The sequence below is a fragment of the Schistosoma mansoni genome, chromosome 1 (assembly GCF_000237925.1).
Source record: "Schistosoma mansoni strain Puerto Rico chromosome 1, complete genome".
Classification (NCBI taxonomy): Eukaryota; Metazoa; Platyhelminthes; class Trematoda; order Strigeidida; family Schistosomatidae; genus Schistosoma; species Schistosoma mansoni.
The window spans coordinates 10,609,044-10,636,867 of record NC_031495.1 but is presented as its reverse complement, the minus strand read 5'-3'; the positions used below and the strand labels follow the sequence as shown (position 1 = coordinate 10,636,867).

Here is a 27,824-nt window from a genome sequence, read left to right as displayed (position 1 = left end):
ATGAGAAATTTCAGACGTCCTAGAACAGGGGAGGAATTTTATGAGTCTTTTGAGGGAGCGCCTTTGTCTACAGCCGTACTTACGTATTTTAGCTTCCTGATATTAAACATCTTGGGGAGACTTCAAGATTTCCTGAGGTTTATTCATGTACTAGAAAATCATTCAGTAACAGAGATATCACACACTAAATCTTTCGTCCCGCTCTACTCATCCTATGAAGCCTTTTATACTCGTAATTTGTACCGAAGAGCACAAGACTGTTGGAATAGACCTATTTGTTCTGCTCCAGGTAGTGAAATTGTAATAATGGATCGTAAATCATCAGACTATGGATGGACGTTGAAGTAAGTTGAATTGAGTCATCATGATAATTAGTTTCTATACATATGAAGTTGAAATAAATCTAAAAGTCCTTGTTTTTCAACATGTTTTATTTACTGTAATCAAACAGTTGTTAATCACAAAATCAGTTTCTTTTTGGTTTTCATGAAAACTCCCACTCATTGATCATCAGTTGTAATTATTTAACTGTCCTCTCCATTTCTCTGGTGAGATATGTTGTTTGATTGTTAGTAGCTATAAATATTTGGCAGCGTCCCTATTAAATTGTTATTTCAACCTCTAAATGTTCAAATACTTCTCATGATTAAAGTGTTCATGTTCTGCAGTATTTTTTCGTATATTTTCTTCAGTTTACTTTGTGTGGTAATAACGTTAGTAATAGTTTAAGATATATATCGCAGATTTATATACGACTTCGCACTATCTATCACAATTCTAATTCATCACTGTATTTGATACAAGGAAACTTCATCTGATCTTTTAGGAAAGAATGTATGGGTCTTTTATGTCTATTTAGCGTTAACGAGATCCTTTAGCTTCTAAAAAGTAGGTTTTCAACTGTTGGGCTGCAAATTAAGACACATTTCCCGCTATTTTAGCCTTTGTAATCAGTTTTTTACGGTATGTAAGGTCTGATTACACTCATTTTTTGCATTTTAAGTTGAACGAAGGTAACAGAAACAACCTCCCTGAAATTGAAAAATGTGTCAGGATAACTAACTTTACTCGTGAGTGAAACCGTCTTATACCCACCAACCCTAACCTTTAAAGCAAGTTTATGACATCGAGATTACACAAGACTTCAGATAAATATCTAAAAAGCAAGCGAATAATCTTGAATCCGTCGATTGCCTTTCACATATATAAATGATCAGTACCAAATCATTTTGCGTAAGAATATTTTTGTATGTTGTTACTTATTATATTTGATTGTGTAGACTACTAATTATTCGAATGCTACTCTTCTTTTTACCACTGCTATTGTTGTCGCTTCTGTGACTCTGATCCTCATTGTGTTGATCTATAGGATATTGCTGTTTAAACTTTGGGTAGTGTCCAAAGAGTATAGTCGTTTTTCTGCTAGAATTTAAGTGGTCAAAACAAACATTTTATACCACTAGGTTCCACAGTCGAATACTGGGATATTTGGAAGTGTCCTAATTCTTATTCCTAGGAAGAAAGATACACACCCAGGAGAATCACTTTACCTCCCTTCGACCATTGTTGGGAAGGTTTTCGAAAACCCACTCCACAGGAAATCGCCAGTTTGTCAGTAGAGTGACTGAAAAGTGCTGAACCAAATATGAATGCGCGACATTTTTTCTTCAGCTGTAAACACAGATATATTTAAAATTAGTCATCAAAATACTATTGACTCATTATGATAATGAAAATTATTTGAGGTGATTTGCTACGAATCCACTGAATAGTGCAATATAAGGCAGGTAGAACTAGATGAAAAAGAGGAAATGAGGAAGATCAACCAACACATTGCTTTGGGTATTGGAAGCAGACACCAAATGAATGAATAGCAACTGGAAACAACTGAAAAGTATTGCCCAGGACAGAGTTCGATGGAGAATGCTGATGGGCGGTCCATGCTCATTCACAAGGAGTAACAGGAGTAACTAAGTAAAAACTAGATGAGCACAACTGGACGTGTTATATTTGGAATTCGTAATAAGCGCTCAATCAAGTACAAAGGAATCATCAGTTAGTATAAATGCCACACTCAGCTACATGACAGGATTTTAGCTGGAATGATAATTAAAAATTCCAAGTAAATCTAAAAGTTTAGAAGACGCTTCCGAGTTCTGAAATATAATTTTATTGCATAGTATTATGGAACACAACGAATCATTGGATAGAAGAAACTAATTTAATTCTGGAAAAGCTGAAGTATATGGATATCAGGTGATTAAATATGATGTATAGTAGGAAAGATCTACAAATAAAAGTATAGATTAAATCTTCTTCGTAGATGTATATCAATTAACTCTATATATTATCACTGTAAAATATTGGGTTATATTTCTGCAAATTTGAGCCTTAAGAAATTGTTTCAGCCGATACAGTTGAATAAATGGCTTTAGATGTTACAGATAACAATGATCTGTGTGTGTCTAAATTATATAAAAACGCGATATATGTTCTGATTACATTTTAGATACTGATACTCAGTGCCCTTTTGTCACAGAAAAAATTAAGTCGTAGATCGAGAGAATATCTACTTCATTTCGTAGTTTTACTGGGTAATAACTGTGTATTATGGGGAATCAAGACACTTTAGTAAAAATTAATAACTCCGATAAGGAACCTGTTGCTTCTTATTACTCAAAATAACCTATGTATTATCCGACCGATGACCACAAGTATAATGAGTTTAATTGCAGTTCAATTAAAAACATCTCCGAGTAGTATGAAGATCGAAAAGAGTCAGATTAAAGCATATGGTGATCAAGCTCCACATCATCCTATACAAACAGATCGTCTGTTTGGTCAGCCTTGAACGAAATCACTATGAGAAACTTGTGTTGCAAAAGTACTTGGAAAAGAACATACAATCTCCAATAATCTGTAATGAATTTAGGATAATAGTCAAACCTGAGTTACGCGATTGTGGTGTAGGGATTATGAAATTCTAAGGCATATAAATCACTTTTTGATAATAGTTTTTTTAGAAGATAGATTTAACAGGCACATTTTTGCAAACAACTTCAAATGAAAACTCAAGATTTTACTCGAGTTAATAAACTGAGAGCTTAATTCATTTTAATTTCTTACTGTTTGATCTACGTGTCTTTCTTGATATATATTAGGTTCTCATGGGTTTGGAAAGTATAAAAGAATACTAAGCTAATGTTAAATTATTTGTTGAGAATGGATGTGAACATGTTGATCGGTTACTTGAACAATGAAAATATTTCATGAGAAAAACTTACTACTGAATAATTCGAATCGGCTTTTTTTGAGGTTAAAGAGATGGTATATTTAGAACTTACGGTGTTGAGCGTAAGTTAGAATTATGATACCAAATGCCATTTACGTTTTCTGAAGCTACTACTCTCACTAGCCGTGAACAGTTAAGACCACCTAAAAAATATCTCAGCGAAATATTGAGAACGTTTGGCAGAAAGTCAGCCAAGTGCTTTCTAAACCTTACAAATAGAAAAGCAAATTATTTAAGACTCTAGATAGTTTATTATGTATCAATTATCTGATGGTAATGTAGTGGACTTAGAAAAGATAAAAATTCGGTGCATACTTACCTGATAGTGATGTAAAATAAAGGCTGGTACGCCTCCGATAACAGTTTACTGTCCTGATTGTAATGCGAAATGATAATATCTGTAAGTACAAGAAAATTCGCTGGCTAGATTGCTATGTCTTATTTCCTGATTGGTAGACATGGAACCAAATCTATAAGATAATTTGTATTTGATTAGTACGTGATATGTTTACTGTCAGAAACTGTCACTTGTATAAAATTATTATTCACCAATTAAGGTCAACATTATCCTAATTTCTGAAGGCTTTTACTTGCATGTCGCCATGCACTTCTAGATGACGTGCATAACTTTGTATTTTCTACATAATTATCTTTTATTTTATGAAGAATTGAGAAGCATGTTATTGAGATTTCGCTAAGTATGAAAGCCTTTTGGCAAAAAGCGCATTTGTTAACCTGAAAAGTTCCATTTTGAATCCTGCTGCAAATGTGTATGTTTTGATCTCAACCATAATCTCGGTTTATTTTCATTTTATTTATGGAAACCAAGCAAATACCTAACAATAACAGATCTTTGTGAATAAGTTCGAATGTTCCCTTTAAATTATTTATGGGTTCATACAGTACTGCTTTATTATCAGGTTGTCGTATACATACCTTTGGATAGTAACGCTAATGATGGTGATTTCCATATAAATCTTGTATTGTTTATTACTTTCTCTTTCGATTAAGTTATCGTGTGTAAAACAAACCTACACCCTTCACTTAGTGCTTACATTCGTTTTTCTACCGTTCATTTCAGTTTTACTGGAACGAAATCGAAGGTTTTAAACTTAGGATCATATAATTATTTGGGATTCGGAGATCCCATCGGACCTTGTACTAATGCTACAGAAGAAGCCACAAGAAAATTTGGTGTAGGTGTAGCAAGTTCTAGACAAGAGGCTGGAAGCTTAAAATTACACAAAGAACTCGAAGATTTGGTCGCTGAATTTGTTGGACAAGAAGCAGCTATAGTTTTCAGCATGGGATTCTCAACCAATTCATTAAATCTGCCATGTCTAGTTGATAAAGTGAGTTATTTTTTGGTATGAATTTATGAACAGACATTTGCATAGTTGTTCATTAGTGTTTTTGTTCTTCTTTTGCTGATATTCAGAGATAAGTTTTAGTCAGTCTCTGTTAGTATAATATACACACTGAGCTCATGATTTGATATTTTCTTTCCATTACAAGTTTAATTATATATTTTAACTGAGGGTCAGAATGAAATACGAGATGATAATTTTGTCCTATTTAGTACTCATCAAGTGCATATGCATGGAACCTTATGTTAATGTTCACACTGCTGCTTGTGTCTGGTACAATTCTCGATATTTGAAAAACTGAACTGTGTATACCTATCATGGAGGTATTTACAGCAGCTTCAAATTCAAACGGATGTTTTGAATTAAAATTAATCTCCTTTATGTAGGGTTTTATCTGTTAAATTATACTTACTTTACATATATATCTGAAGAAAAGCTGTTAACTAAACAGTTTTCATATCCCTTTCACTAAGTTACACAGTATCGATGACCTACATCAAAATAGCTGGTCCTTCAGTTGTATTTGGTTTTATTGTATGTCTATTTATTTCCAAGGTATGTAATTTTCTTGTCACTTTTCAACAACAGAAAATACTAACAGTATGGGGATATGTGGAGATTGGTGTATGTTGTTGATATCACAACTTTATTAATCTTCTATGAATAACTGTGTCAGGTATTAAGAAAACTGGTTACCCCACACATACGTTTATTTATCTGAACGCATATGCAATGGTACAAGGGGCACCAAATACATATGTATCACACAGTAACAATAAGGTTGTGAGGGGATAGAAAATATAAAGTATTTGTGATAAAAGAAAGAACAACAACGAACAGAAATTAGTGTATGAAAGTAAGATAATAATAATGGTAATAATGATGGAAGAAACAATTCTGTTAGTAAAAGTACGACCAGGAAGAATTCTTCTAGTTAAAGAAGTTACGTTCACTTTTATGAAGAACGTTACGACAGGATCGTCACTGGCTTCTATACTGAGCCATGTCCGATAACGTCTCTAGCCATTGCGTTGCACTGTCTCTAGGACCCCAACCAGGAAGTCGTGAAGGACCAAGAGAAGCCAGCCCTGTACAGCCTTCTTTCGTACCACGACACCGTGTCATACGCCGACCACCTCTCTGCTTTTCCCAACCGGTCCCGGCGTCGGCAAATTATGCACGACGTGGAATTCTCCGGGACGACAGTCGTAGAACATGTCCAAGCCACCAAAGTTGATGTTTCGCTGTTCCCGAGCACACGATGCTGACCTCTGCACTACTAACATGGTGTTACCGCTGGATGTCAGCAATCCTTCAGAGACAACAATGATAAAAAACAGATCTGTTTAACACCCTCAACTCGGAGAGGTCAGGTCTCACAAGCACAGAGTAAAACTGCTCTCACCAACGCGTTGCAGATCCCACCTTTTGCAGCCAGACTAACAACACGAAGGCGCCAAAGATGATCCAGATAGGTATTTCTAAAGCAGCGGCAGTCTTGTACACAACTATGCCCCAGCGTTAGCTGGTGGCATTGTGATTAATCTGAGTCCAGGTTTGAGATTCAGAGGGAGGACGCCAGGTGGCACATCGGTGATGACTGTGTCGGAAGTTAGTGCTAACCAGAAACAGGTTGAATTTGTGCGAAATCGCAGTAGAAAGTTATCATTATCTGACTTGTGATCAACAAGTTCCCATCGGTCACCTAAACGACTTTCCTCTGTGAATAGATGCCTGACCTGAGCATTCAAGTCTCTAGCTGGTGCTACAATATCTGTGGAACTCAATCTCATTAAAAGGACAGTTAACTGGTGGCAAAATTCATTCTTGATCACATCCGGGCTGAAATCTGTAGGAGTGTAGGCGGAGATGACAAAAAGACATCGTTTCTCACAACGATTTCTTCACATTTTAATGGAACTTTCTAATCTAATAGTACATAACCGAATATCAATGAGGATCCAAAAGATCAGTGCTGCTTTGGCTCTAGCGTTTAGTGTGACAACAATGCCAGCAAGACCAGACGAAGATGCCACAGGGCCTCCGGATAAACGCACATAAAATAAGCCTTCCGAAGCTACAGATGGCGAGAGAATTTGTAGTAATTCACTGGAGTCTTGAATACGGGTCCCGGATAGACAACAGGCATCGATGTTGAGACGTTCTGAAGACATAGCCGATCCTATATGTTGTCCGATCTGAATTATTGTGCCAACATTGAAGGAGGTCAGTTTGAATGGCATACATGGTTTCAGAAAGACTGTCTCAGCATTCGCAGTCTATGTCAGCATTCAACTTTCAACCAGTCAGTGGCTTGAGATCATTAAGGTAGGACAGGGTTCGCATCATAGACGAGCTGCTGTATAAGTTGGAATATAAAATACGCAAATTGAGGATAAGGAGGAGTACATAAGCGACGAAGTATAAAAGGAACAAAAACGAATGTTATCAAATGATTGTGAATATGACTTGTCTGAATGAGCGTTGAAACAATAGTAATTTTTATTGTAGTAATTATCACTGATTTGTGTGTAGGATACTGCCTGAGTGCCCAAACCAAAGCAGATGGTTTTCTAAGGGGTCACTCCCCAAGACTTTAACTTAGAGGTTCGATCCACAAGGCAGTGGAGCAAAGTTAGGAGATGTTGTCTCATGGTAGCCGATGAACAACAATAGGTTCATACGCCATTCGTTCCCTCAGGATCTCGGAGCCAATGTGCATCACTAGTTTGAAATCAAGTTTTCTTAACTCCCCTAGGTGGATCCTCCGTACCCATTGACTCGATTAAAGCGCCAGACATTTGCTTTTCGTCCTCTTAGTTTCGTCAAACAACATCCCGCCACGAGAAGACAGTGAGTAGGACTTCCCTGTCAGTGGTTGTACGCACGTGGCCATGTGAAAGCATTTTGAGAGGGAGAACGGACTCTCCTCACTCTCGGCTGTGCCAGGACATTTAGGGGGAGTAGGAACAACAGAGGGGAGGACAGCATGCATATAGCATATAACCTTTGAACCTAGCACACAAGAATAGGGTCATGCATTATGCGATAGCCTTTGACAGATCAGACAACCTGAAAGTCACGAGAACACCATCAGGGAATACGAAAGACTGGGTACCCCCTCCACATATAACTTATCTAGACCTGAATTGACACGTAACGATCTGTTAAATCAGCCAATGTGATAAAACACATTTGAAACGATACGGTTTGTGTAAGGCTCTACATAGTTCTTTCTATTTTTTGATAAAATACAAATGTATCCATTCGCCTTTGACTAATATGACAGTCATAAACAAGAATTAGGGGCGAGGATGAAGTGAATTTTAAAGCGAAAGTTAATTTATTTGAATTATTTTACAGAATATTATATCAGTAATTGTTAGGCCAATAATTTGTCTCTGGTTGGAAACCAGGTTTCCTGTTAAAATCCAGTCATCGTTATAAGGTCTCCAAACTAAGATGGCTCCAGCCAGTCTAAATCGAAGTTAATTATTTAAAATAGTTATCGACACATTGATGTAAAGTTAAATATGGACTTCAGTGACAGCTCTGTAAAAAAATCTAAACTAGAGATCAGAGAAAACCATTCAATAGAGTCAAAAGAATCAACAAACAAGTTTTACTGATTGGTTCATTGTAATCCAAACAGTTTTAAAATACAAGGAAGTTATTACTATTAAGTTGGAGTTAACTCAGTGTATAGAAGAAAAAAATTACTTGATTGGTTTCACCCTAAATATATGTTTGATAAAGTGAATATTCAAAAACAGAAATTATTAAAACATTGTATAACATATAAGACTATTTAGTATAAGAAATTGGGTTTTTCTGTGGTGGCTCCTACATATTTCTCCCCCGAAAATCACATTGACCAACAGGTAGAACTGATTACGGTTCTACAATCAAAAAGTTATTGATGGAAAATAGTTCTATGACAGGCAGTTTAAAGCTCAAGAAACAAATTGTTTTTTTAGCATATGAAAATAAAATTTTCTGCGCAAAACACCGACTACAGTCAGTCATATGCAGTGTAGAACCTCGGATATATGTCCATCGTTTCGAGTTGCCACACTTTAGCACATTTATATGAAGTCACTAATACAAATTCACCAACAATAGAGGCAGCAACTGTAATAATAGTAGTAGAAACGATTAGATACAGGAAGAAAATGGAAGTATACTAAGATTTTGAAACTCAGGATTTAAGATAAGTTAAGGAGTTAATGCATCTACGCATACATTAAGACCTACATAAACAAAAATGAAGATAACAGCACTTATGTGTATACTTTTCTTTACACTGTAATCATTACTGTAAGCGGTGTCATACAGATCTCTGCTAGCTGCATGTTTAGTTTTGTATCTAAAGTTAAATACAATTCAAATGTAAATCAAGGCAACATTTATAAGCTGTATAGCTGTACGGACTACATGTATTGTTTGTAGGTAGAGAGTGCTGAGTAGGTAAGCAGTATTGCCTACCCCTCTTAGTCTATTGTAGAGTATAAAATGTAGTACATAATTTCAGTTACCAGAATAAAATTACATAATTATCGAGAAGTAAAATAAAAGTAATAAAATAATAAAACGAGATGTGTCAAGGACAATTGTCCCCTTAAGCGGTATGCGAAAGATGGAGGATGAATTAAAAACATGGTGATAATAATAAATGACTGAAAATTAAAAAAACATTAAGATAAAGTATCAGTAACCAACTATGTATGAAAAATTACGTATTAGAGTCATGATATGATGACATCTTGATATGTTACTTTTGGACACTGCTCAGGTTTGAACTGTAGAAGTGATACCGCCTCTGGAGCAAAATCATCTATAAGATTTTGCGTTAATGAAGTTGGATTTGTAAGCAAACTAATTTGAAAAACTGTTTCAACGGTTTTGCCTGTTAAACATAAATCTGAGTATGATTTTAACTGGAATAAATGATAATCTGACTTAAATACATAATAATCCTATGTTAATAGTAACAACTGCATAAGATCCATCTAATATGTCCCGTCTATCCATCTAATTAATATCAAATGAATCCTAGTCATTTCACTCTTGTTATCACGGACGTCAAGAATCGACAGAATAAAAATTCATTTAGCTTCTCTAGAGAGAACAAACGACAATGTTTTCGGGAAAACATGTAATAAATAGTGTTGAGTATAACTTTTAATTTCAAAAGAAAAACATCTTTTTGGCATTTAAAATTTATTCAAGGTAAAATTTATCAAAAATATCACAAGCATTTTCAAAACATCCTTCAATATAGATTATCTACTAGCCATCCGAAATAGACGTACGAGATAACACAACTGGGATAATAAGAATAACGAATTGTTACTGAATTCTAAAAATTGCAGTATTTGTTGAAGTAGACTCTTCATCATTCGTTTAGAGAAATGCGTTTTTTGATTAGTCGTAGGGCAAAGGGACAGAGGGTAAGTCGAACATACTTCACACCATTGAAAAAGTCATTTTCTTTTTCGATGCTCACCTCCATTAATATGCGCCTTTTTGATGACCACCCTTTTGATAGTTGTCCTTATATAAGGGCTCCATTTTTCACTCGTCCTTTTTATAGTCTCTCCTTTTCACCCGCCGTTGTTAGTGTAAACCTTCAAAAATGTCAGCTTTACAGAAAACTCCTCTTGCCGCATAAAGTTTTGGTGTTAGTGGTAACGTAAACTATTGTTCATAAAACCACGAACTACCTGTTTCCATTACCTGTTTCTTGATCTTTATGGTCACATTCATAGTTTAAGTGCTTACATGCACTCGGACTGTTGTTATGAGATATGAAAATTATGGAGCTGGCATAAGAATACTATTCGTAGGCAATCATATACTGTCGGCATCAATCAGTTGTTCTATATGCTTTGTGTTCACGCTCCGAAGTCACACAAACTACTAACAATTACCAATCCTTATTTACGAGTTCCACCTGAAGAATTATCCTTTCGTGATGTCGGAAAACAAGGAGTTTCAATATTTCACACACTTCAAATAGTATCCAACTTTATAATCATCCCCATGAAACTCTTTCCTTATTTCTCATTATTTTTTCTATTCTTATTGACAACACATCTTCATTGGTCCAGTTGTCTTTTTTATGTTCAATCAATGTTAACGATTTGAGATAACAAAATGTTATCTGTATGCTGCTTAAATTTTACATTACAGTACTTGTTAAGAGTCTTGATATTCGAACTTTGTGTTAAATCAAACAACAGACGTAACATATTTTAAGGCGACAGGAACTACCATGATAAAACTTCGAATCAGGGTACAACGGCTTCTTTCTTTCCTTCAACTACTTCAAAACACAAATTTTACTCAGAAGATTTATTTAATAAAAACTACAGAAACTTTAATTTACATAAAATTAAATCAGCTTACACAGACTAGTTTTAATGATTACTAACTGCAGATTTCTATCAACTGAGAAATTGTCGCTTAAAGTCAAGATCACATTGAATTGATTAATACAACAAAATTGTATTGGAAACCAAACAAACTAACTTCATATTGATTGAATCAATACAATTGAATATGTACTAAAAATCAATGAAAGAAATTCACATCCCATTGATTAATACCGAAAGTTAATGAACGAAAATCACTTAACTCCAGTATATGAATTTCATGATTGATTTTACTGTAATAAGTTGTGCTCGGGGAATTAGTATCCTTTAAAAGACTTTACTGGCTATGATTTTAGAATTTGGTATCATTGGTGTATGGTATGTTGCTGAAACTCACAAAGAAAACTCATACCCAATCATCTAGTTAAATTCAAGTAGTTGATGCACATAATGAGCTTAGTTCACGCATCAGGTATCGGCAAACTTAATGGCAACTTGAAGGTGTAGGTAAAACGTTGAATTCAGTAGTAGAAAAGCAATTTGTGGACTGGATTTTGACGGTAATCACTAACAAACTGTTCCAATGACTGGCGGTGTAAGAAATTAAAAGTAGAAGGATACATACCATCACCCCTGAAGTAGTCTATGTATACATTCCTACTGACTACAACTCGGAAAAATTACAAGATGAATCCTAAAGGGAGTTTTCTGGACTCTTACTAAATATTAAGTATCTTGATGTTGTAATTATGGCAGTTGGCTTTAATGCTCAAGTAGTTAAGCTTGGTGAAACTTAAAAGGATGTGGGTGGAACTTCTATTTTTTCAGTCCATTAAACAAGTAACAAACTATAGTCAGATAATCTCTTATTTACAGTATGTTTCGTCTCTAGAGGATATGAAACGCATTGTTTGATCTTTCGACTTTGGACATCAATTGGACTAAGAATATACGTTAAAAATGCCGATAGGGGTGATAATTAGAAGTGGTAAACTGCCTCCACTTTTATAACATATGTTCGACTCTGACTATACTGTGGTATAAGTATGTGTTTCGTTGCTCATCACTGGTCGCACAAAGATTAAAATGGAAATACCTCTTGGAACTCAGTTAAAAAAAGAAGTTTGCTCCTAACAAAACATTGGATGCATATTCGATCCATATGACCTTATGGGATTTCTAAAATACGGTAAAAATAACAGTTGTTTGTTGGAAATCCGAATCGAGAGCTAAAGAAGAAATAGCAAAGATTGGCAGCTCCCATTGAATTAATAAAGGTATAACTGCAAGTTACACTTATACTGTTATCAGCTGATGCTTATTTTTATTCCATTTCCTGGAAAAAGTTAATTAATGATAAAAATGTAGGTATATTTTTACCATAACCGGGTAAAAATGTTGACCCATACTTATTAACTTTTGGTAATATTTTAAGTTTGTATTTTAATGATTGATTTCAAGAATGAGTATAACTTGATAAGAAATAATTTAAAATTATGATGAGTTAGACAATTAACTGATCTACTTACTTGTCAGAGTCTTACTACTTTGGACAGTTAACTTATCCTTGTTTTTTTAGTACCACAAGGAGTGTGTCATTAATTAATTCCTTCACATGATTAAACTTGATTCGATTCAGTGGCTATAATCATAAGCAACATTTTGTGTGTATTTAGAAACACAATGGAACTTTAAAATCAATCGATACATATTAAAAAAAAGGTTGACAAAAAGGAGTATGGAAACATAAGTATAAGGGTATTAATAGTTGAAAAAAAGTCATATGATCATGTGTAACAGGTATGACCCAATATTGTTTAGTAATCGTTTGAGTTCAAGTATTAAAGACTTTATTATATATATACAATTCCTTCATTTTCAGAAAAAAACTCTTTCTAAACTAGATTATTGACTAATCTACTTTATTTATAATACTGGTATATATTAATTTTAATTTGTGGATAAGGTTACTATCAACTGTCTTTTTATAAGAATAATAATTAGACTACAATTCTATGAACATGTTACTGATAACAAGCTTGTTTAAAAGCTGCTTAAATGGTTAGTAAGTTAACTACACATAAACAATTGTTAAGTTCAGTTGATTAAATTAACCATTTCTATGAATTCGGTGTTCATCTTGTTGTGCTAATGAGGTATGGCAACTTGAACCGATGCATAAATGTACCTGGTCCTACGTTGTAGCTGACTGACTGACTGACTGATATTGTTAAATATTCTACACTTTTATAAATTTTCATAGTTGAAATCATGAATCAATTGAGGCTAGACCACCATGGGAAACCTATAAGCACTGGATGGCCGTTTCGTCCTATTATTGGAATCCTCAGCAGTGCATATCCACGATCTCAGACTCGCGAGATTCGAACCCAGGACATACCAGTCTCGCGCCAGAGCACTTGACCGATAGACCACTGAGCCGGCATCCAACGGTGTTAATGTCTAACTTCAACCAATCCACGATGTTTGAGCAACCGTTCACCAATTGTCTTCAGTGAGTTGATATCTCTACAACAGACTTGGTAGAACTTCATTGGTCACTGTTACCCACTAGAACTCAAGGAAATATTTCTTGAAGTCAGTCACTAGTGAGACACTAACACCGTTGGATGCCGGCTCAGTGGTCTATCGGTCAAGTGCTCTGGCGCGAGACTGGTATGTCCTGGGTTCGAATCTCGCGAGTGTGTGTGTCCAATAATAGGACGAAATGGCTGTCCAGTGCTTCCAAGTTTCGCATGGTAGTCTAGCTTCAATTGACTCATGATTTCAACTATGAAAATACTGAAATCTCCACAAAACCTTTTCCGAACTTTTATAAATGTTAACAATGTCTTTATATATCACAATCATTAATGTTTCATATTCTTTAACTCAATTTGTATATAAATTGACACTATTTTAGTGGTGCTTTCTGTTTTTATAGAAAAAAATGGAAACATTTTAGGTTAGTTTAATTCCACTCACTAATGCTTAACCTTATTTTACTCACATGAATTATTGATTTGTTTACTGATTAAAAACAGTGAAATGAATCAATTAATTGACATTTTAATTGTCTCTATGTAAACATATATATATTCAAATACATATAAACTATACAATAAATTACATAATAATATGATTTTTTAAATTCAGTTACTTTTTCCTATGCTCTTAATTTTATTTCATCTTATCTATTTGAAGTAGAAATGAATATGACTGATATGGACACTATCATAAAGAGTATTAAGTATTCCCGATTAAAGATTTTATGTTTATTGGATATTAACTGACATTAAAAGAAAGACTTGAATTTCTATTAAATGTTAACCTTTAAGATCTGCATTACTTATTGGCTGGATTCTGAGATGCTAAAGATCAAACTGTTTAGCATGATATAAATTCCTCTTTACTCGTCTTGAGATTTAAAAGATTAGGTTAACTCATCCTTATTCTCGTTTCAACTTAAATAGTTTATGATTGTGAAGATATCTGTTATATCCTTGATCTGTCTACGCACCAATATACAGAAGGTAACTTGTCTCAATATAGATTAAGGCCTTGACACAATAGGCTGAATGGTTCAACCTTGAGGCTAGAATCACGAGTTCGAAGTAAGACTAACTGCCTCGGATAGAGAGACGAAAATCATTCTATCACCTGATCGGTTGACAAGCGCACACGACAGAAGACGAGCCAACTGGAACACCACTCGATCTATTCTCGATACCAATCTGGTTCCAAGTAAGATTAGTGCAAAAAGGTGCACGAATAATATACGTGATTAACATGACCACAACGCACAAACAATTAGGAAAATACAATTATGTCCAAAACTGGGGTCTAGAGTAAGAGAATAGAGTAGCAAAGACTACGTTTAAATTACAATAACTTTGGAACAGAAATGGGTATGGCAGTGAATCATACATCAAACGAAAACTTATGGTCTGTAGAATAAACTAAGGGTGAAAAAAATGTGAGTGTTTTACAGGCTTGGAATTAAATGACATAACGTCCCCCAAAATAGCTTCCGTTGTTTGTCATGGCTTCTTTGTTTCTCTGCTCACATCAAAATCACAATTCATTAAATAATATTTGAATTATTCAAGATAACTTTGATTGGCCATTCCCAATAAAACACCATGGCTGAACAATGAAGTAGAAAGAGAATGTATATAAGTTTTCAGATCTAATTTATTAAGTTCATAAGCGAACGAGATTGTTCATTATTCTGCATTATCATCTGTCTTTGTTCTTATGTTATAAGCCTCAACTACTGTTATTTGTGTTTGATTATTACCCAAAGAAACTTTTGCAATCATGTGCTTGCTTGATGGTTGTTGCTTTTCTTCTTTAGATAAAGAGTATTTAAAGTAGACTTGATATTGTACCGCTATCTCAAATCCTGATTAGTTTTGGCAGTTCTTTAGAATATGGTATGTTTTTCAATTACACGGAAACTACATTCATAATACATTGATTTAAATTACTAGTTTCTATTAAGTGAATTATCTGAATGTGCATACACATCAATTTGATAAATTGTAGTTACTGTTGAATTTGTTCATGTTTTTTTACTTGTTCTTATCGACTGATTGTTCTAGGACTGCTGTGTAGTCAGTGATGAATTAAATCATACAAGTCTAGTCTTGGGATGTCGATTGACGGGAGCAACTGTACGTCGTTTTAAACATAATGATATGGAAGATTTGGAAAGAGTTCTGGAAGATTCTGTTGTTTATGGTCGTCCACGTACCCACAGGCCATATAAAAAGATCTTGGTCGTAGTTGAAGGTATATACAGGTAATTATTTGCATATAATTTATTTTTATCTCGAACTGTGTCATATATCTATGTATAAAGTCAAAATAACTTAAGTTCATTTTTATTAAATTACTCGGTTTCGTTTAAGCACTAACCTAATAATACAAATGTTATCTCTAATTCATTTCCTACCACGACACAAGCCCACTTTCACTTTAATTGTTAACAAATGTTTATCTTCACACTTTTTACATGATATCACGTGACAAGTATATCTATCTCTGTTTGAATAGTATTTGTAACCCGAATACAGTAAATGTGACTCATATCCTACCTTACGAATCTGTAGTTGCAATATATTATCATTTTGATTGTGTCGATGTTTATTACTAGTTAAAACTGTACGATTACAAAAAAGCAATTTACTGAGGTTTACAACCTAAAATGAGACTATAATTTATGGACGACCTTTGAGCAAAGCTCAAGTGACCTACAGAATGTCCATCTACTAACTAGGACTAAATGAGGGTTATAAACCAGTGTGTGGAATCAGATGATGGTTAGAGTTAGGAATTAGGTTTAGGATTTTCATTACTAACTGACATCAGCTAAAATGCCAAAATGCTATTTAGCCAAACGGATGGATGAATTTAGCGCCAAAATTCAAGACCTGTTATCTTATATCTGATTGGTTCGTCTATAAATTAAATTATAGTCTCGCCCTTGAAATGAATGGACTACAACATTGCTTAGTTAGTTTAAACGCTATTTCTACCACAATTCGTGTTATTGTTACTTTAACGACTCATCAACATCAACAATTAGTGCATTGTGTTTCCGCGTTACGAAACATCTTAATACTATGTATTCTCAATATATTCATTGATTAAGTTAATAAATTTGATTTTATGATTGAATTGATGACTGGCCCACGCGGCAGTGGTTGTACTTTCGCTTCTGTACTTTCGTGGTTGTACTTTCGCTTCTGTACTTTCGTGGTTGTACCTTAACTAATATATTTTTGTAATAACGTCCTTTGTGTTGTACAGTCTCCATAGCATCCATGGCCCCTTGTTACGTCGATGGGGGCAATCCACGTAAGGTGCTGGTCGCGAGGTGTGACTTCAGCGTTAGTTGGTTCGTCACCATTCTCGTATAACTCTAGTAGGCCCCCAATCATTTCGACATAGACCATCAACGTTGATGATCTTACAGTAGCTACTCTGCCACCACACGTCTTTTTATTGTTTGATCGATCCTGACGATAGATATTAAAATCACGTAATGATACTAAGCAATCATTCTGTAAGTCAGTTAACCAAGATTCTTGAATTGTGATGAAACCACAATTACGATACATGTTTTGACTTAGCAGAAATTGGAGATAGTCCACCTTGTTAATTAGTGATCGACAGTTAGAGTTAAGCAACTCGGGAATCGACATTTGATTAATGTTTATTCTCTTTAAAGCATATTGCCAACCACTACGATGTCTCTTATTGTACTTGTTTGTAATTTTTGCAGCGAACGGACGTAAGCTTTTCATAAACGCGCCTGTATAGTTTATGCGATCAATAGACATAATGATAGGTTAAAACAAATTAAAAAATCCAGATAACTTGTTGAAATATTTAGATGACAGAAACAGGTAGCCCAGGTATTCAAGAAGGCCGCCAAAATAAATAAACAAATAAATTTTTGTTTTTATGAATTATATTACCTTTGAGATAATTATCCAATTAATCTTGTTTACTTCAAATATTTTAGTCTATTGTAGGTGGATAGAACGACTAGTTAAAAGTAGAAATAATATGATGATTATTTTATTTTATGACAGCCTACACACTATAATGTATCTTCATAGTTTTCTTCAACTAACCTAAATTAATTAACGTAAGTATACAGAGATTAAAGTTTAAGTGGCCTATAAAAATAATTTCCAAAAAAAAAATAGTATAATTGTTGTTGGAAATGTATTGCGTTAATCTATCACATCTTTCTGATAATCTTCGTCTTTTTATTACACATGTAAATTACTTACCGAAAAAACACAGATAAAAAAGACCCCTTAGAAAAAAACATACAATATCGTGGTTATTACTTTTAATCAATGTAAATAAATATGAAAGACTATTGAATACACTTTTTACTTTTTTTTACTGTGACAATTTTTATTTGATAGAATATAATTCTTATTGAACCGATGAGTATAACAATATATAGTATTGTAAGCAAAGATGGATAGTGGCTAGCAGTGGAAATCTAGGACGTGTGTTTCATCCTATTTGGGACTCGTCAGCTGGATGTACCTGCATCTCAGAGTTGATGTTCACTCTGGGACTCGAACCCAGTACCTTCCGCTTCAAACGCTATCACGTTATCCACTTAGCTACTGAATTCTGATAACCACTTGCTTGTGCAATGGGGTGAAGTTTAAATTCACTTCGTATTGTTTGTGTGAATCTCCCCATCGATGTTTAGGACAAAACGCGCGTCCTCGATCTCCACTGCTAGCCGCTATCTATCTTTGCTTACAATGCTTGTGAATTAAGGCTATATCGAGGCAATACTCACAGTATGTACATATGCCAATTAGAGACTGACCAGTTGCAGTCCTAAACATCAATGGGAAGATTCAAACAAACAATACGAAATGAATATATAGTATTGTTCTTACGTCTAAGGATTATGATATTCAATATGTTATTTATAGATTACTACAATTGAGAAAGAATTTAACGGTTCGCAATACGAACTAATCTTAGACAACTATTGAAAACCGGAAAGTTAGAAATGTAAATCACTTAACGTTGACCTAATAGCCTAAAGGTTAACTGTTTGTCACAAAACCTGAAAGACCTGAATTTGAAACCCGGTGGGATCATAGATGCACAATTTTGCGAAATTACAAAGTAGAATAAAAAAGGCTTTACAGTGCCTAATAGTTTTCGATGGTCAGTAAAATTTGAAAATCTTTACAAACCCCTAACACTAGAAAATAGTAATAACAATTTAGGTTACAAATTATTTCTTATTATTAAAAGGATATTTAATAATTACCGATCTCGTGTTTCTCTGTAGTAGTATTTTAATACGATTACTTTAAACACTAAATTCAATTCTCATTCAAATGTAATTATATTAGTTCATATATATTTTCGATTATGTATATGTATTTACACAGTATGGAAGGAAGTATTCTTCATCTTCCCGAAGTAATCGCTTTAAAGAAGAAATATAATGCCTATCTTTATTTGGATGAAGCACATAGTATTGGTGCGTTAGGCCAAATGGGTCGTGGTGTGGCTGATTACTTTGGTGTTGATCCACGTGATATTGATATTTCAATGGGTACATTTACGAAGAGCTTCGGTTCATCTGGTGGATACCTAGCTGGGAATCGAAAATTAATTGACTATCTTCGTTCAGTGTCGTATAATGCTGTATATGGTTGTAGTATGCCAGCACCAATAGCTCAACAAATTATATCATCTATAAGAATTATCATGGGAAAAGATATACCTGGTGAAGGTGAACGAAGGTAAGTTAACCACATTACTGTTATGTACATAAATATATTAGCTACTTTAACACAATTTACGTTTTAGTATTTCAGAGCGAAATATTTCAATAAAATACTCAGTGTTCTCACATAATCGATGCGGGCAATTAAATATATCATTATATGCATTCAAAATATACTTATATAAGTAAAACGGCTGAAATTATGCACTTAGCTGAAATATGTGTAGCTACATTGTTACATTAACCCTAGTGAGTTGACGGTTTGTAAGTAATTCAGAATACATATAAGTTCCCTTTAGGCAAACCAAGTCATATATAGCAAAATACTTACAATTGACATAATCTATCTACATAATTAATTAAATGTTGGTGATTGTACATGAGAGAACTTATATCTCTCAATGATTTTCATATTATTGACCTTCTTTACGTTCATTAAACAGCAAAAGTTAGTTGTTATCTTTTATATTCAGCTTTTGATGAGCATACAATGTTTGAATCAGCTTGAACCATCATTCGGTGGTTTTTAGTCTATCCCAATATTCTCATATTTGTATGCATGTGTTCTTTAGCAAACCAAGTATAGTTTACGTAAACACAAAATATAAACTAATAATTAAATGATTTTGGTTAAAGTCCGAATGAATTTCTGATATTCTTGCTACGAATGAATGCTGAATACCTAAACGTTATTGTTGGAGAACTATTGTCTGTACTTTGTTTTGCTTACTGTTTCTACATATCCGCAACATGTTACTTCTGTTACTCCTTGTAGAGCATAGGTCAATGAACAGGATTCTCCAACCAACTCCATCCTAGGCTCTCCTTTCCAGCTGTTTCCAAATGCTATTCATTCCTTTGATGTTTCCCTCCAATTCCCGGTTCAATGTGTTTTTTTTGTCTGCCTCTTTCTTTTTCTCTTTGGGAACTGCGAGTTAGCGCTTGCTTACTGTTTCTACATACGTGGGAATAAAAATCATATTCATAAATTAATCAAATATATATTGAAACTAAAGATGATTAGTGAAATAACTAAGTAACCTTGCAATAAGTTTGTATAGTGTATTTCTTATATGAAGATTGATTACTTGACCCGATGTTTTAGCTGCTGATAGCTGGTATTTGAAATAACAAAAACTGAGATCCGTGTGATCGAAGAAAGAAGATAAAAATTGATGTCAGATGAAGATTTTATTCATCCTACAAAAATACGATAACCTATTAACAAAATATACTGCTTTTTATCCAGATGTTACTGGGATGCGAAAATTAGTCAATGAATATCACAAGTAACTGTAAGAGTGGGAAGGAGAAAATGGATTATTCACTGAATTAATGCAAACGAATTCTGAACGAATACTATTTAAATCAAAACAGGATATCTCGTTTCATTCAGTCCTAACGCTCGACTTCTCATGGAGAGTATAAGATTCTAAATTAGTGATTTATCCACAACTCCATATCGATATGAAACTGTTTAAAATTTGTTTCAGGATTCTAATGAAACCTGGCTGGTTAAAAACACTGCAAATAATACCGAATATTGCATTTCAATGGCGAATAATGTCATTCGAATTTAATCATAATAAATATATCGAGACGTATGGTAGTAAAACTCTAAACTTCAGTCCCCCTTTCTCTTAATCCTTGATCTTTTACAGCTAGTAAATCTCATTGATGAAAAAGCTATGATATTGAAATCCCATGCTCGGTCGAAAACATGTTCTCATGAGTACAAGTTTCAATAGGAGTCAAATCCAAAATTTCTATATATCATTAGAGAGTATGTAATTCATTATTTTCCTGCATAAAATAGATATTTCTTATTAGATCCTCCCTTTCTCTCTTCATTGGTTTGAACCTGTAATCTTAAGGTTGTCTTATAAAAAAGTTACAGATTAACCACTAAAACGAAATCGAATTATAAACATCATTTTAAATATGCGATGATAGTGTTTGCAATCATGTTCGAATATTTAGGTCTTAAAAGTTACGCATATAGTTTTTGAATAATTTGGTCTTACGTTTTTATTTTTCATCATTTTAGACTTAAATGTTTAGCTGAGAATATACGTTATTTTCGTGCAAGATTACATGAAATGCGCTTAATTGTTTATGGGAATCGTGATAGCCCCGTTGTACCAGTGATCGTTTGTATGCCAGCTAAGCTAGTTACCTTTTCGCGTAGATGTTTAGAATTAGGATTGGGAACTGTAGTCGTTGGTTTTCCAGCTACAACTCTGCTTTTATCCAGGGTACGATTTTGCATTTCATCAGCACATACACGAGAGTTATTAGATAGGGTGAGTTTCTTGTTTTTTGCTTTATATATTTTACATTAACTCTTAATAATAGATATCCGTGATCAAAAGTGGTCAGCTAAAATTATGTTTGACTCTGAAGCTCTACTATATGTCGTGGTCAATTTTACTAATAATATCGGGTTATCATTCTTAGAGATCCTTGGAATTAACTTAATAGATCTTACTTTTTTATTCATAAAATTTCCATATCGATTTCTCACTCAAGATGTTCGTGGATAATAAATGACTAGAGAGTAGCTAGGTGGCGATATTATTCTTTCTCAAAGTTTTCACCCTTCACCAGTCATTTGGTCCAAGCGCAAATATTAGTTGTTTCCTTCAGAGATACTTTCTCTAGCAAGCGACTTTGTATTACCAGTCTCATGAATGAGTTTAAACAAGTTGTCTAATAAATTAATATATTTGTAATATCCCAATGAGTAGAAAAATTAGATTTTCTGACCTTTCGTGACTCAGTGTAAGCCACTTCTTCAGAGAATAAATAACCAAATTAACATTAATCAAAGTTTAAATAGGTACTATCTACCCAATGCTCAATTTATTCAAAATTATCGAATCAAAACTTGGTAATGATACCTACAAGTTGTCTAATGTTATTTGTTATTTCTATTTTCTCCATTTCCTTGATAAACGTTGGCAACAACTTCTAATGGCTTTTGAGAAAACTCTTGTCATTCTACCCTTTAGTTTGCCACTATTCATTATCGTGTTTAGAGAAGGTTGGCATGAGTTTAAGGCGACTCAGCAATTCAGCAGAAGCTACCAAAACCCACTAAGCTTTCATAACTCAGAAGTTTAGGATGCTAACGGATGTCTGTCGATCTCATTTTCAATTCTTTTGAGTTGCGCTCGATAGTAGTGGGGACGGGGACGACGGACAAGTGAAGGTGTGTTTCTAAGTTCTTACAGAGCCATTCATTCGCAGGTGACTATAATCGAAAATATGGTCCATGAATATTATGCTGTCGGAGTTAGTGCTACATTCATACTTGTCTGTGTGTACTAAGCTCGTAACTTCAGTCTCTTTCCACACTGGTTAGGTGAAGTCAATCGGAAGACTGTGTGTTGGTCATGTATATGAGTTTTAGAGACACGCAACACATCAATGACTCAAAATTTCAAAATCTTGACTAATGAGCTCCATAGTTTGATTTGATACAGGGTCTAAAAATTGAAGGCTCCGATATACAGTGTAATAAAAATTTCAGCAGAACATGGATAACATTTCATTACCTCAAATCGTTAACATTGGTTGAATATAAAAAAGACAACTGGAACAAACAAGATGTGTTGTCAATAAGAATAGAAAAAATAATGAGAAATAAGGAAAGAGTTTGATGGGGATGAATATAAAGCTAGATACTATTTCAAATGTGTGAAATATTGAATCTTCTTGTTTTCTGATATCACGAAAGGATAATTCTTCAGGTAGAACTCGTAAATAAGGATTGGTAATTGTTAGTAGTTTGTGTGACTTCGGAGGGTGAACACAAAGCATATAGGACTACTGATTGATGCCGACAGTATATGATTATTTACGAATAGTATTTGTTGTTCTATCTTCATAGTTTTCAGATCTCGATAAGGATCATGGAAGTCCATGTGGCAATATGAATTTTGTTTTTTTCAGGTTTGTCCTTTACCAACTCTTTTATCTTATTTGGGAAAAATAGCGAATTTAGAAGTACTGGAATTCCTCGAGTAATGTCTTACTATCAGCTGTGTGACTCTTTCATCTGAACCTAACTTTGATAGGCGTAGTCTTATATTCTTCACGTAAACCTGCTTGACATTTTAAGTCCTAAAAGAACAAATACTCTATCTAACATATCTCGGTAGGGTGCTCACGATGAGGAAACTCGATCGCTGTGTCAAAATATTACCAACTTTTAGGATAATTAAGTGAACTAAATTAAGTTGACTTCTCATTTATGCTCAGATGATATTGAATGAAAATGCATTTTATTGCTAAGCAAAAAAAATTAGATAATATCCCATTTTTTGATGTTTAAAATTCTGTTATTCAGGCATTAAACATAATCGATCAAGTTGCTGAAGAATTAGGAATTCGTTATAGTAAGCAACCGATTCCAGAATGGGCTAAAGAAGTTTTATACAAAGATAAAAGTCATCGTTATACGAATGGTTTTTTAAGAGATATTGAACCATCAGTTAATAAACTACTTAAGAAATCAGCTCTTACGGATTCTGTAAGTAATTCAACCAGTCTGAGAAAACGCTGCTTAAAGAGAGATACCAACGAAAAATGTGGGATTAACACACACTTTTAGATACGTAAGTCTTTTTAAGTGTTACTTTGTTAAATATTTTCTCCCTCCGATTTTCTAATCTATTCGTTCTACTTATATATCGCAGGATCACTTCAATTGAGATTCATCACTGTTTTCAAACAACAAATTGTTTCAATTGGAAATAACAGTAGTTACAATGTAAATCATTGACGAATAATTTATTTTTGAACTTTTCTGTTTTTCCTTGTCAAGTTGTTCTTGTTATTCTGTATTTACTGTTAATCTTTTCTCAATTTAATCACTAAGATCTCGGTGAATTGTTGTTTGAAAGTCTTTACTGTATACGTTACTTACTTGATTACTTACTCCTGTTTCCACTCATACAGAATAAGGTGCCGACTAGGGTTACCCAGCCAACTCTGTCCTGCGCTCTCCTTTACAGTTGTTTTCAAATGCTATTCATCCCTTTGATGTCTCCTTCCAATTCCCGGTACAATGTGTTTTTTTGTCTGCCAACTTTCCTTTTGCCTTGAGGATTCCACGTTAGGGTTTGCCTCGTGATGCAGTTTGGTGATTTCCGCAAGTGTGATTGAGTTGGTGCTTTCCGTGATGTATTTCAGGAACTTGCTTATTTCCTTCTGTATGTTGAGGCCTGTAGAGGCTGCTGTTACACTCACTGTCTTCACCTGCATTTGTTGGTGTATATGAGACAGAAGAGTTACCTCATCTGTAACTTTGTGTATGCGTTTGTAGGGAATATGATGCCACATATAAACGTTTTGTTGAAGGGACACAAATTTGAAAATCTCTCACCATTCTCGTTTCTTTCTCCCAGTTCACGTCGTCCCATGATCTCTTCATACACGGTGTTGTCCATTCCGACTTTGGAGTTTATGGCTCCCATCAGGATAGTCAGGTTCTTTCCTGATCACTTCACTACGACAGATTACAGCCTCTCATAAAACTTATCTTGATTGTCTTTATTGTTATCATTAGTGGGTGCATAACATTGGATAACATTCATTGTGATTCCCTCCTATGTTTTGAAGGGTGCTTTGATGATTATAAATCCACGAGATTCCCATCCTATGAGTATTTTAAATACTTCATTGAACAGCATCAGAGGAACTTCCTGAGTGTGGGGAGCATTTTCATCCTCGTGATTAGAGTACAACAGCATCTCTCCTTTTCTGTTTAGATTGAGTCCGATGGGTTTCACTGATTCTGAGCACCTCAAAGTTGTATCTCCTCATTTCCGTAGCTATTTGATTAGTCATTTCGGCTACCCAGATTGTCCGGAAATTCCATGTACCTATATTAATTGTCAGTCTGGTTGTTAGAGAGGGCATGAGTCTCGTAATTTTCGAAGAATCTCGGCTTTCACCATGAGACGTCATAATTCTTCTTTAAACCCGGAGCACAGAGTATAAATGGTTTAAACTGTTTATTCTGGTCAGCGGTTTTTGTAACAAAATTGTTTTCTATGGGATAGGGTTGCTAACTGCATGCCTAACCCTCCTTTATCATGGGGTGGGACCGGCAGAAATATTAAAAGAGCTTTAGACGGGATCTTATTGTTTACGTTAGTCAACGGCTACTATTTATTTGATTTTAAGATTATTGGTTTCGGAGGCTGAACGACTAAAGCTATGAAGACGTATGCATCTCTTAGTTATTTTCAATTATAGGAACAAGCCATATCTTTGTATGTTGAGCAATTTCTGATTGCTGTGTTGTGAATATTTGGTCTTTATCATAAATTAATATCCGTTAAACAGCCAACGATAGTCAGAGATAACCTAGACGCTTTTACATATTATTTTAAAACTTATTATCAGTGAAAATCGATTATTTATGTGTTGTTTTGTGTGAAATCACACTTCCTGATTGATGAAGCTACTTAGGTATACTCATATTGTTTCCTTTGTACTATTCAGACTTATGTCAATATAATGAGGTTGTTTATTTATCCTGAAGAAGCGTCTTACATTAAGTCACGAAACGTCAGGAATACAAATTTTCTACTCATTAGGTAGTGACAAAAAATATATCTATTACTAACTCTTAGTGTTAATTTCAACTTGTACTCGAAAATTGCTGATACAAACTTATGAGTCAAAATACCTAAGATTATGTATACCGTTAACAATTATCCTGTTACATTTGTTGCTGAGATGACGGACGATTCCTGAAGAAACAATTCAGTCAAGTTTTTTTTTAGTAAACTAATGCTTTACGATCTCCTCAATAGTTCTATTATGAAATTTTCATAAATACCCTCCTCCAACCCGAAATCTTATTATTGTAATACAGGAGTAACAAGAAACAGTAAATTCAACTATTAAGTCTTTAATACTCTAATTGAAGGTTGGCCCAATAAATTTCCCCAAAACATCTGCTCAGCAGCATAAAAAACAATTATCAGTACTTCCCTGTCTAAGAAAGTTTATTATATTTAAAATTTATGAAAAATAAGAGAATTAACACAATGTGGATTGCTGATTTACTTATCATCCATACGGGTGATCGAAAATTATCCTATATACATTCTATGTAGTTAAGATCATGAGTCAATTAAAGCTAGACCACCATGGAAAACCTGGAAGCACTAGACGGCCGTTTCGTCCTATTGTAGGACTCCTCAGCAGTGCGCATCCACAATCCCGCCTCGCGCGATTCGAGGTTTTCCACGGTGGTCTAGCTTCAATTGACTTATGATCTTAACTATATAAAATTACTAAAATCTCCACAAAACCCCCCTTGTGATATATACATTCTGTTATGTCACTATATCTACTGCTTATGTGTTCAACTAAATAATTACAATAATAAACAGTTAAATTATAAAAATTTCGGGAACTTGACGACGTTACAATTTATATATCCGACAGTATTTTTTATGAGATAAGAATTAAGCGAATTTTAAATTCATTTAGTATTGTTTGTTTGAATCTTCCCATCGATGTGTTAGGACTGCAACTGGATTCCTGGATTCCACTGCTAGCCACTATCCATCTCTGCTTAGTAAGCAAATTTTATTTATAATCATTGCTAAGCGATTATCATTTTCGCGTTAAAGATTTTCTATACACGTTTATTGTTTAACTGAACATAAACAGGTGTATGCTGAACATTTATCCTTATCCGACATTTTAACGATTAATTCATTATCCGATCACGATTTGATATTAGGTCATATTAATCTTTTACATATCAATAATAATGTAGTGAACGTGAACACAGTTGAGGACAACCAAATATATTTGAGTAAAAATTACAGAATATTTTGGTCAAACCTGAGAATCATACAATAAATACTTTATTTGTAAAATATCCATCAGTTATCTCAGACTTTGTTGTTCATTCGTTTCTATACTTATCACTCTCTGTTATCATCCTCTCCAGTTCGATTTTTTCAACCTTCTACCACCAAGCATTCCATTTCCAATTGAGGATGCATACTACTTATATCTGTTGACATCAGTAGCACACACCACAATAACACTTAATTTCTTTATTATAGATTTTCTTTTAATTTCGATATTCAATTTTATTGTTAGGATGAAACCTGTATTATGTAAATCTTGATTTGTTCTTTCAAAATATTAATATCCTAGAGTTATGTTAAAAACTGTTTATGGAAACCAATATTAGTCGAAAGGATAAAGTTATGCATTACAGTATAATATCATATCTGTTATATTGATAGTCATTTTCATTCCTGATAACTATGACAATGAATGTATAAGTTTTTTGAATTTGTTTTCTGTGCTTGGTTTATTTTTCAGACAGGAGATTAAATGCTACATTCATTGGCAAACAACATATATACATCAGAAAATCATGTGATTTTTTCCTTCATTTTCATAATGATTAGAAATTTTGATATGCCTCAGTGTTTGATCAAAAAAACGCAGGAATAACC

The 27,824-nt window shown here is 34.0% G+C and overlaps 1 protein-coding gene and 1 non-coding gene across 2 annotated transcripts; one reads left to right on the top strand and one right to left on the bottom strand.

The window, feature by feature from the left end:
• On the top strand, nt 1-27,699 carry Smp_079380 (serine palmitoyltransferase 2; the record flags this gene model as incomplete). Its single annotated transcript, XM_018793229.1, has 7 exons — nt 1-344; nt 4,374-4,644; nt 15,638-15,837; nt 18,983-19,339; nt 21,371-21,626; nt 23,675-23,857; nt 27,688-27,699. 7 exons carry the CDS (start codon nt 1-3, stop codon nt 27,697-27,699), a joined length of 1,623 nt encoding a protein of 540 aa, XP_018647763.1.
• Smp_tRNA_01900_Pseudo_TTG.1.1 lies at nt 18,127-18,195 on the bottom strand. The gene has a single exon. It is a non-coding gene (tRNA).
• Nucleotides 27,700-27,824: the final 125 nt, after the last annotated feature.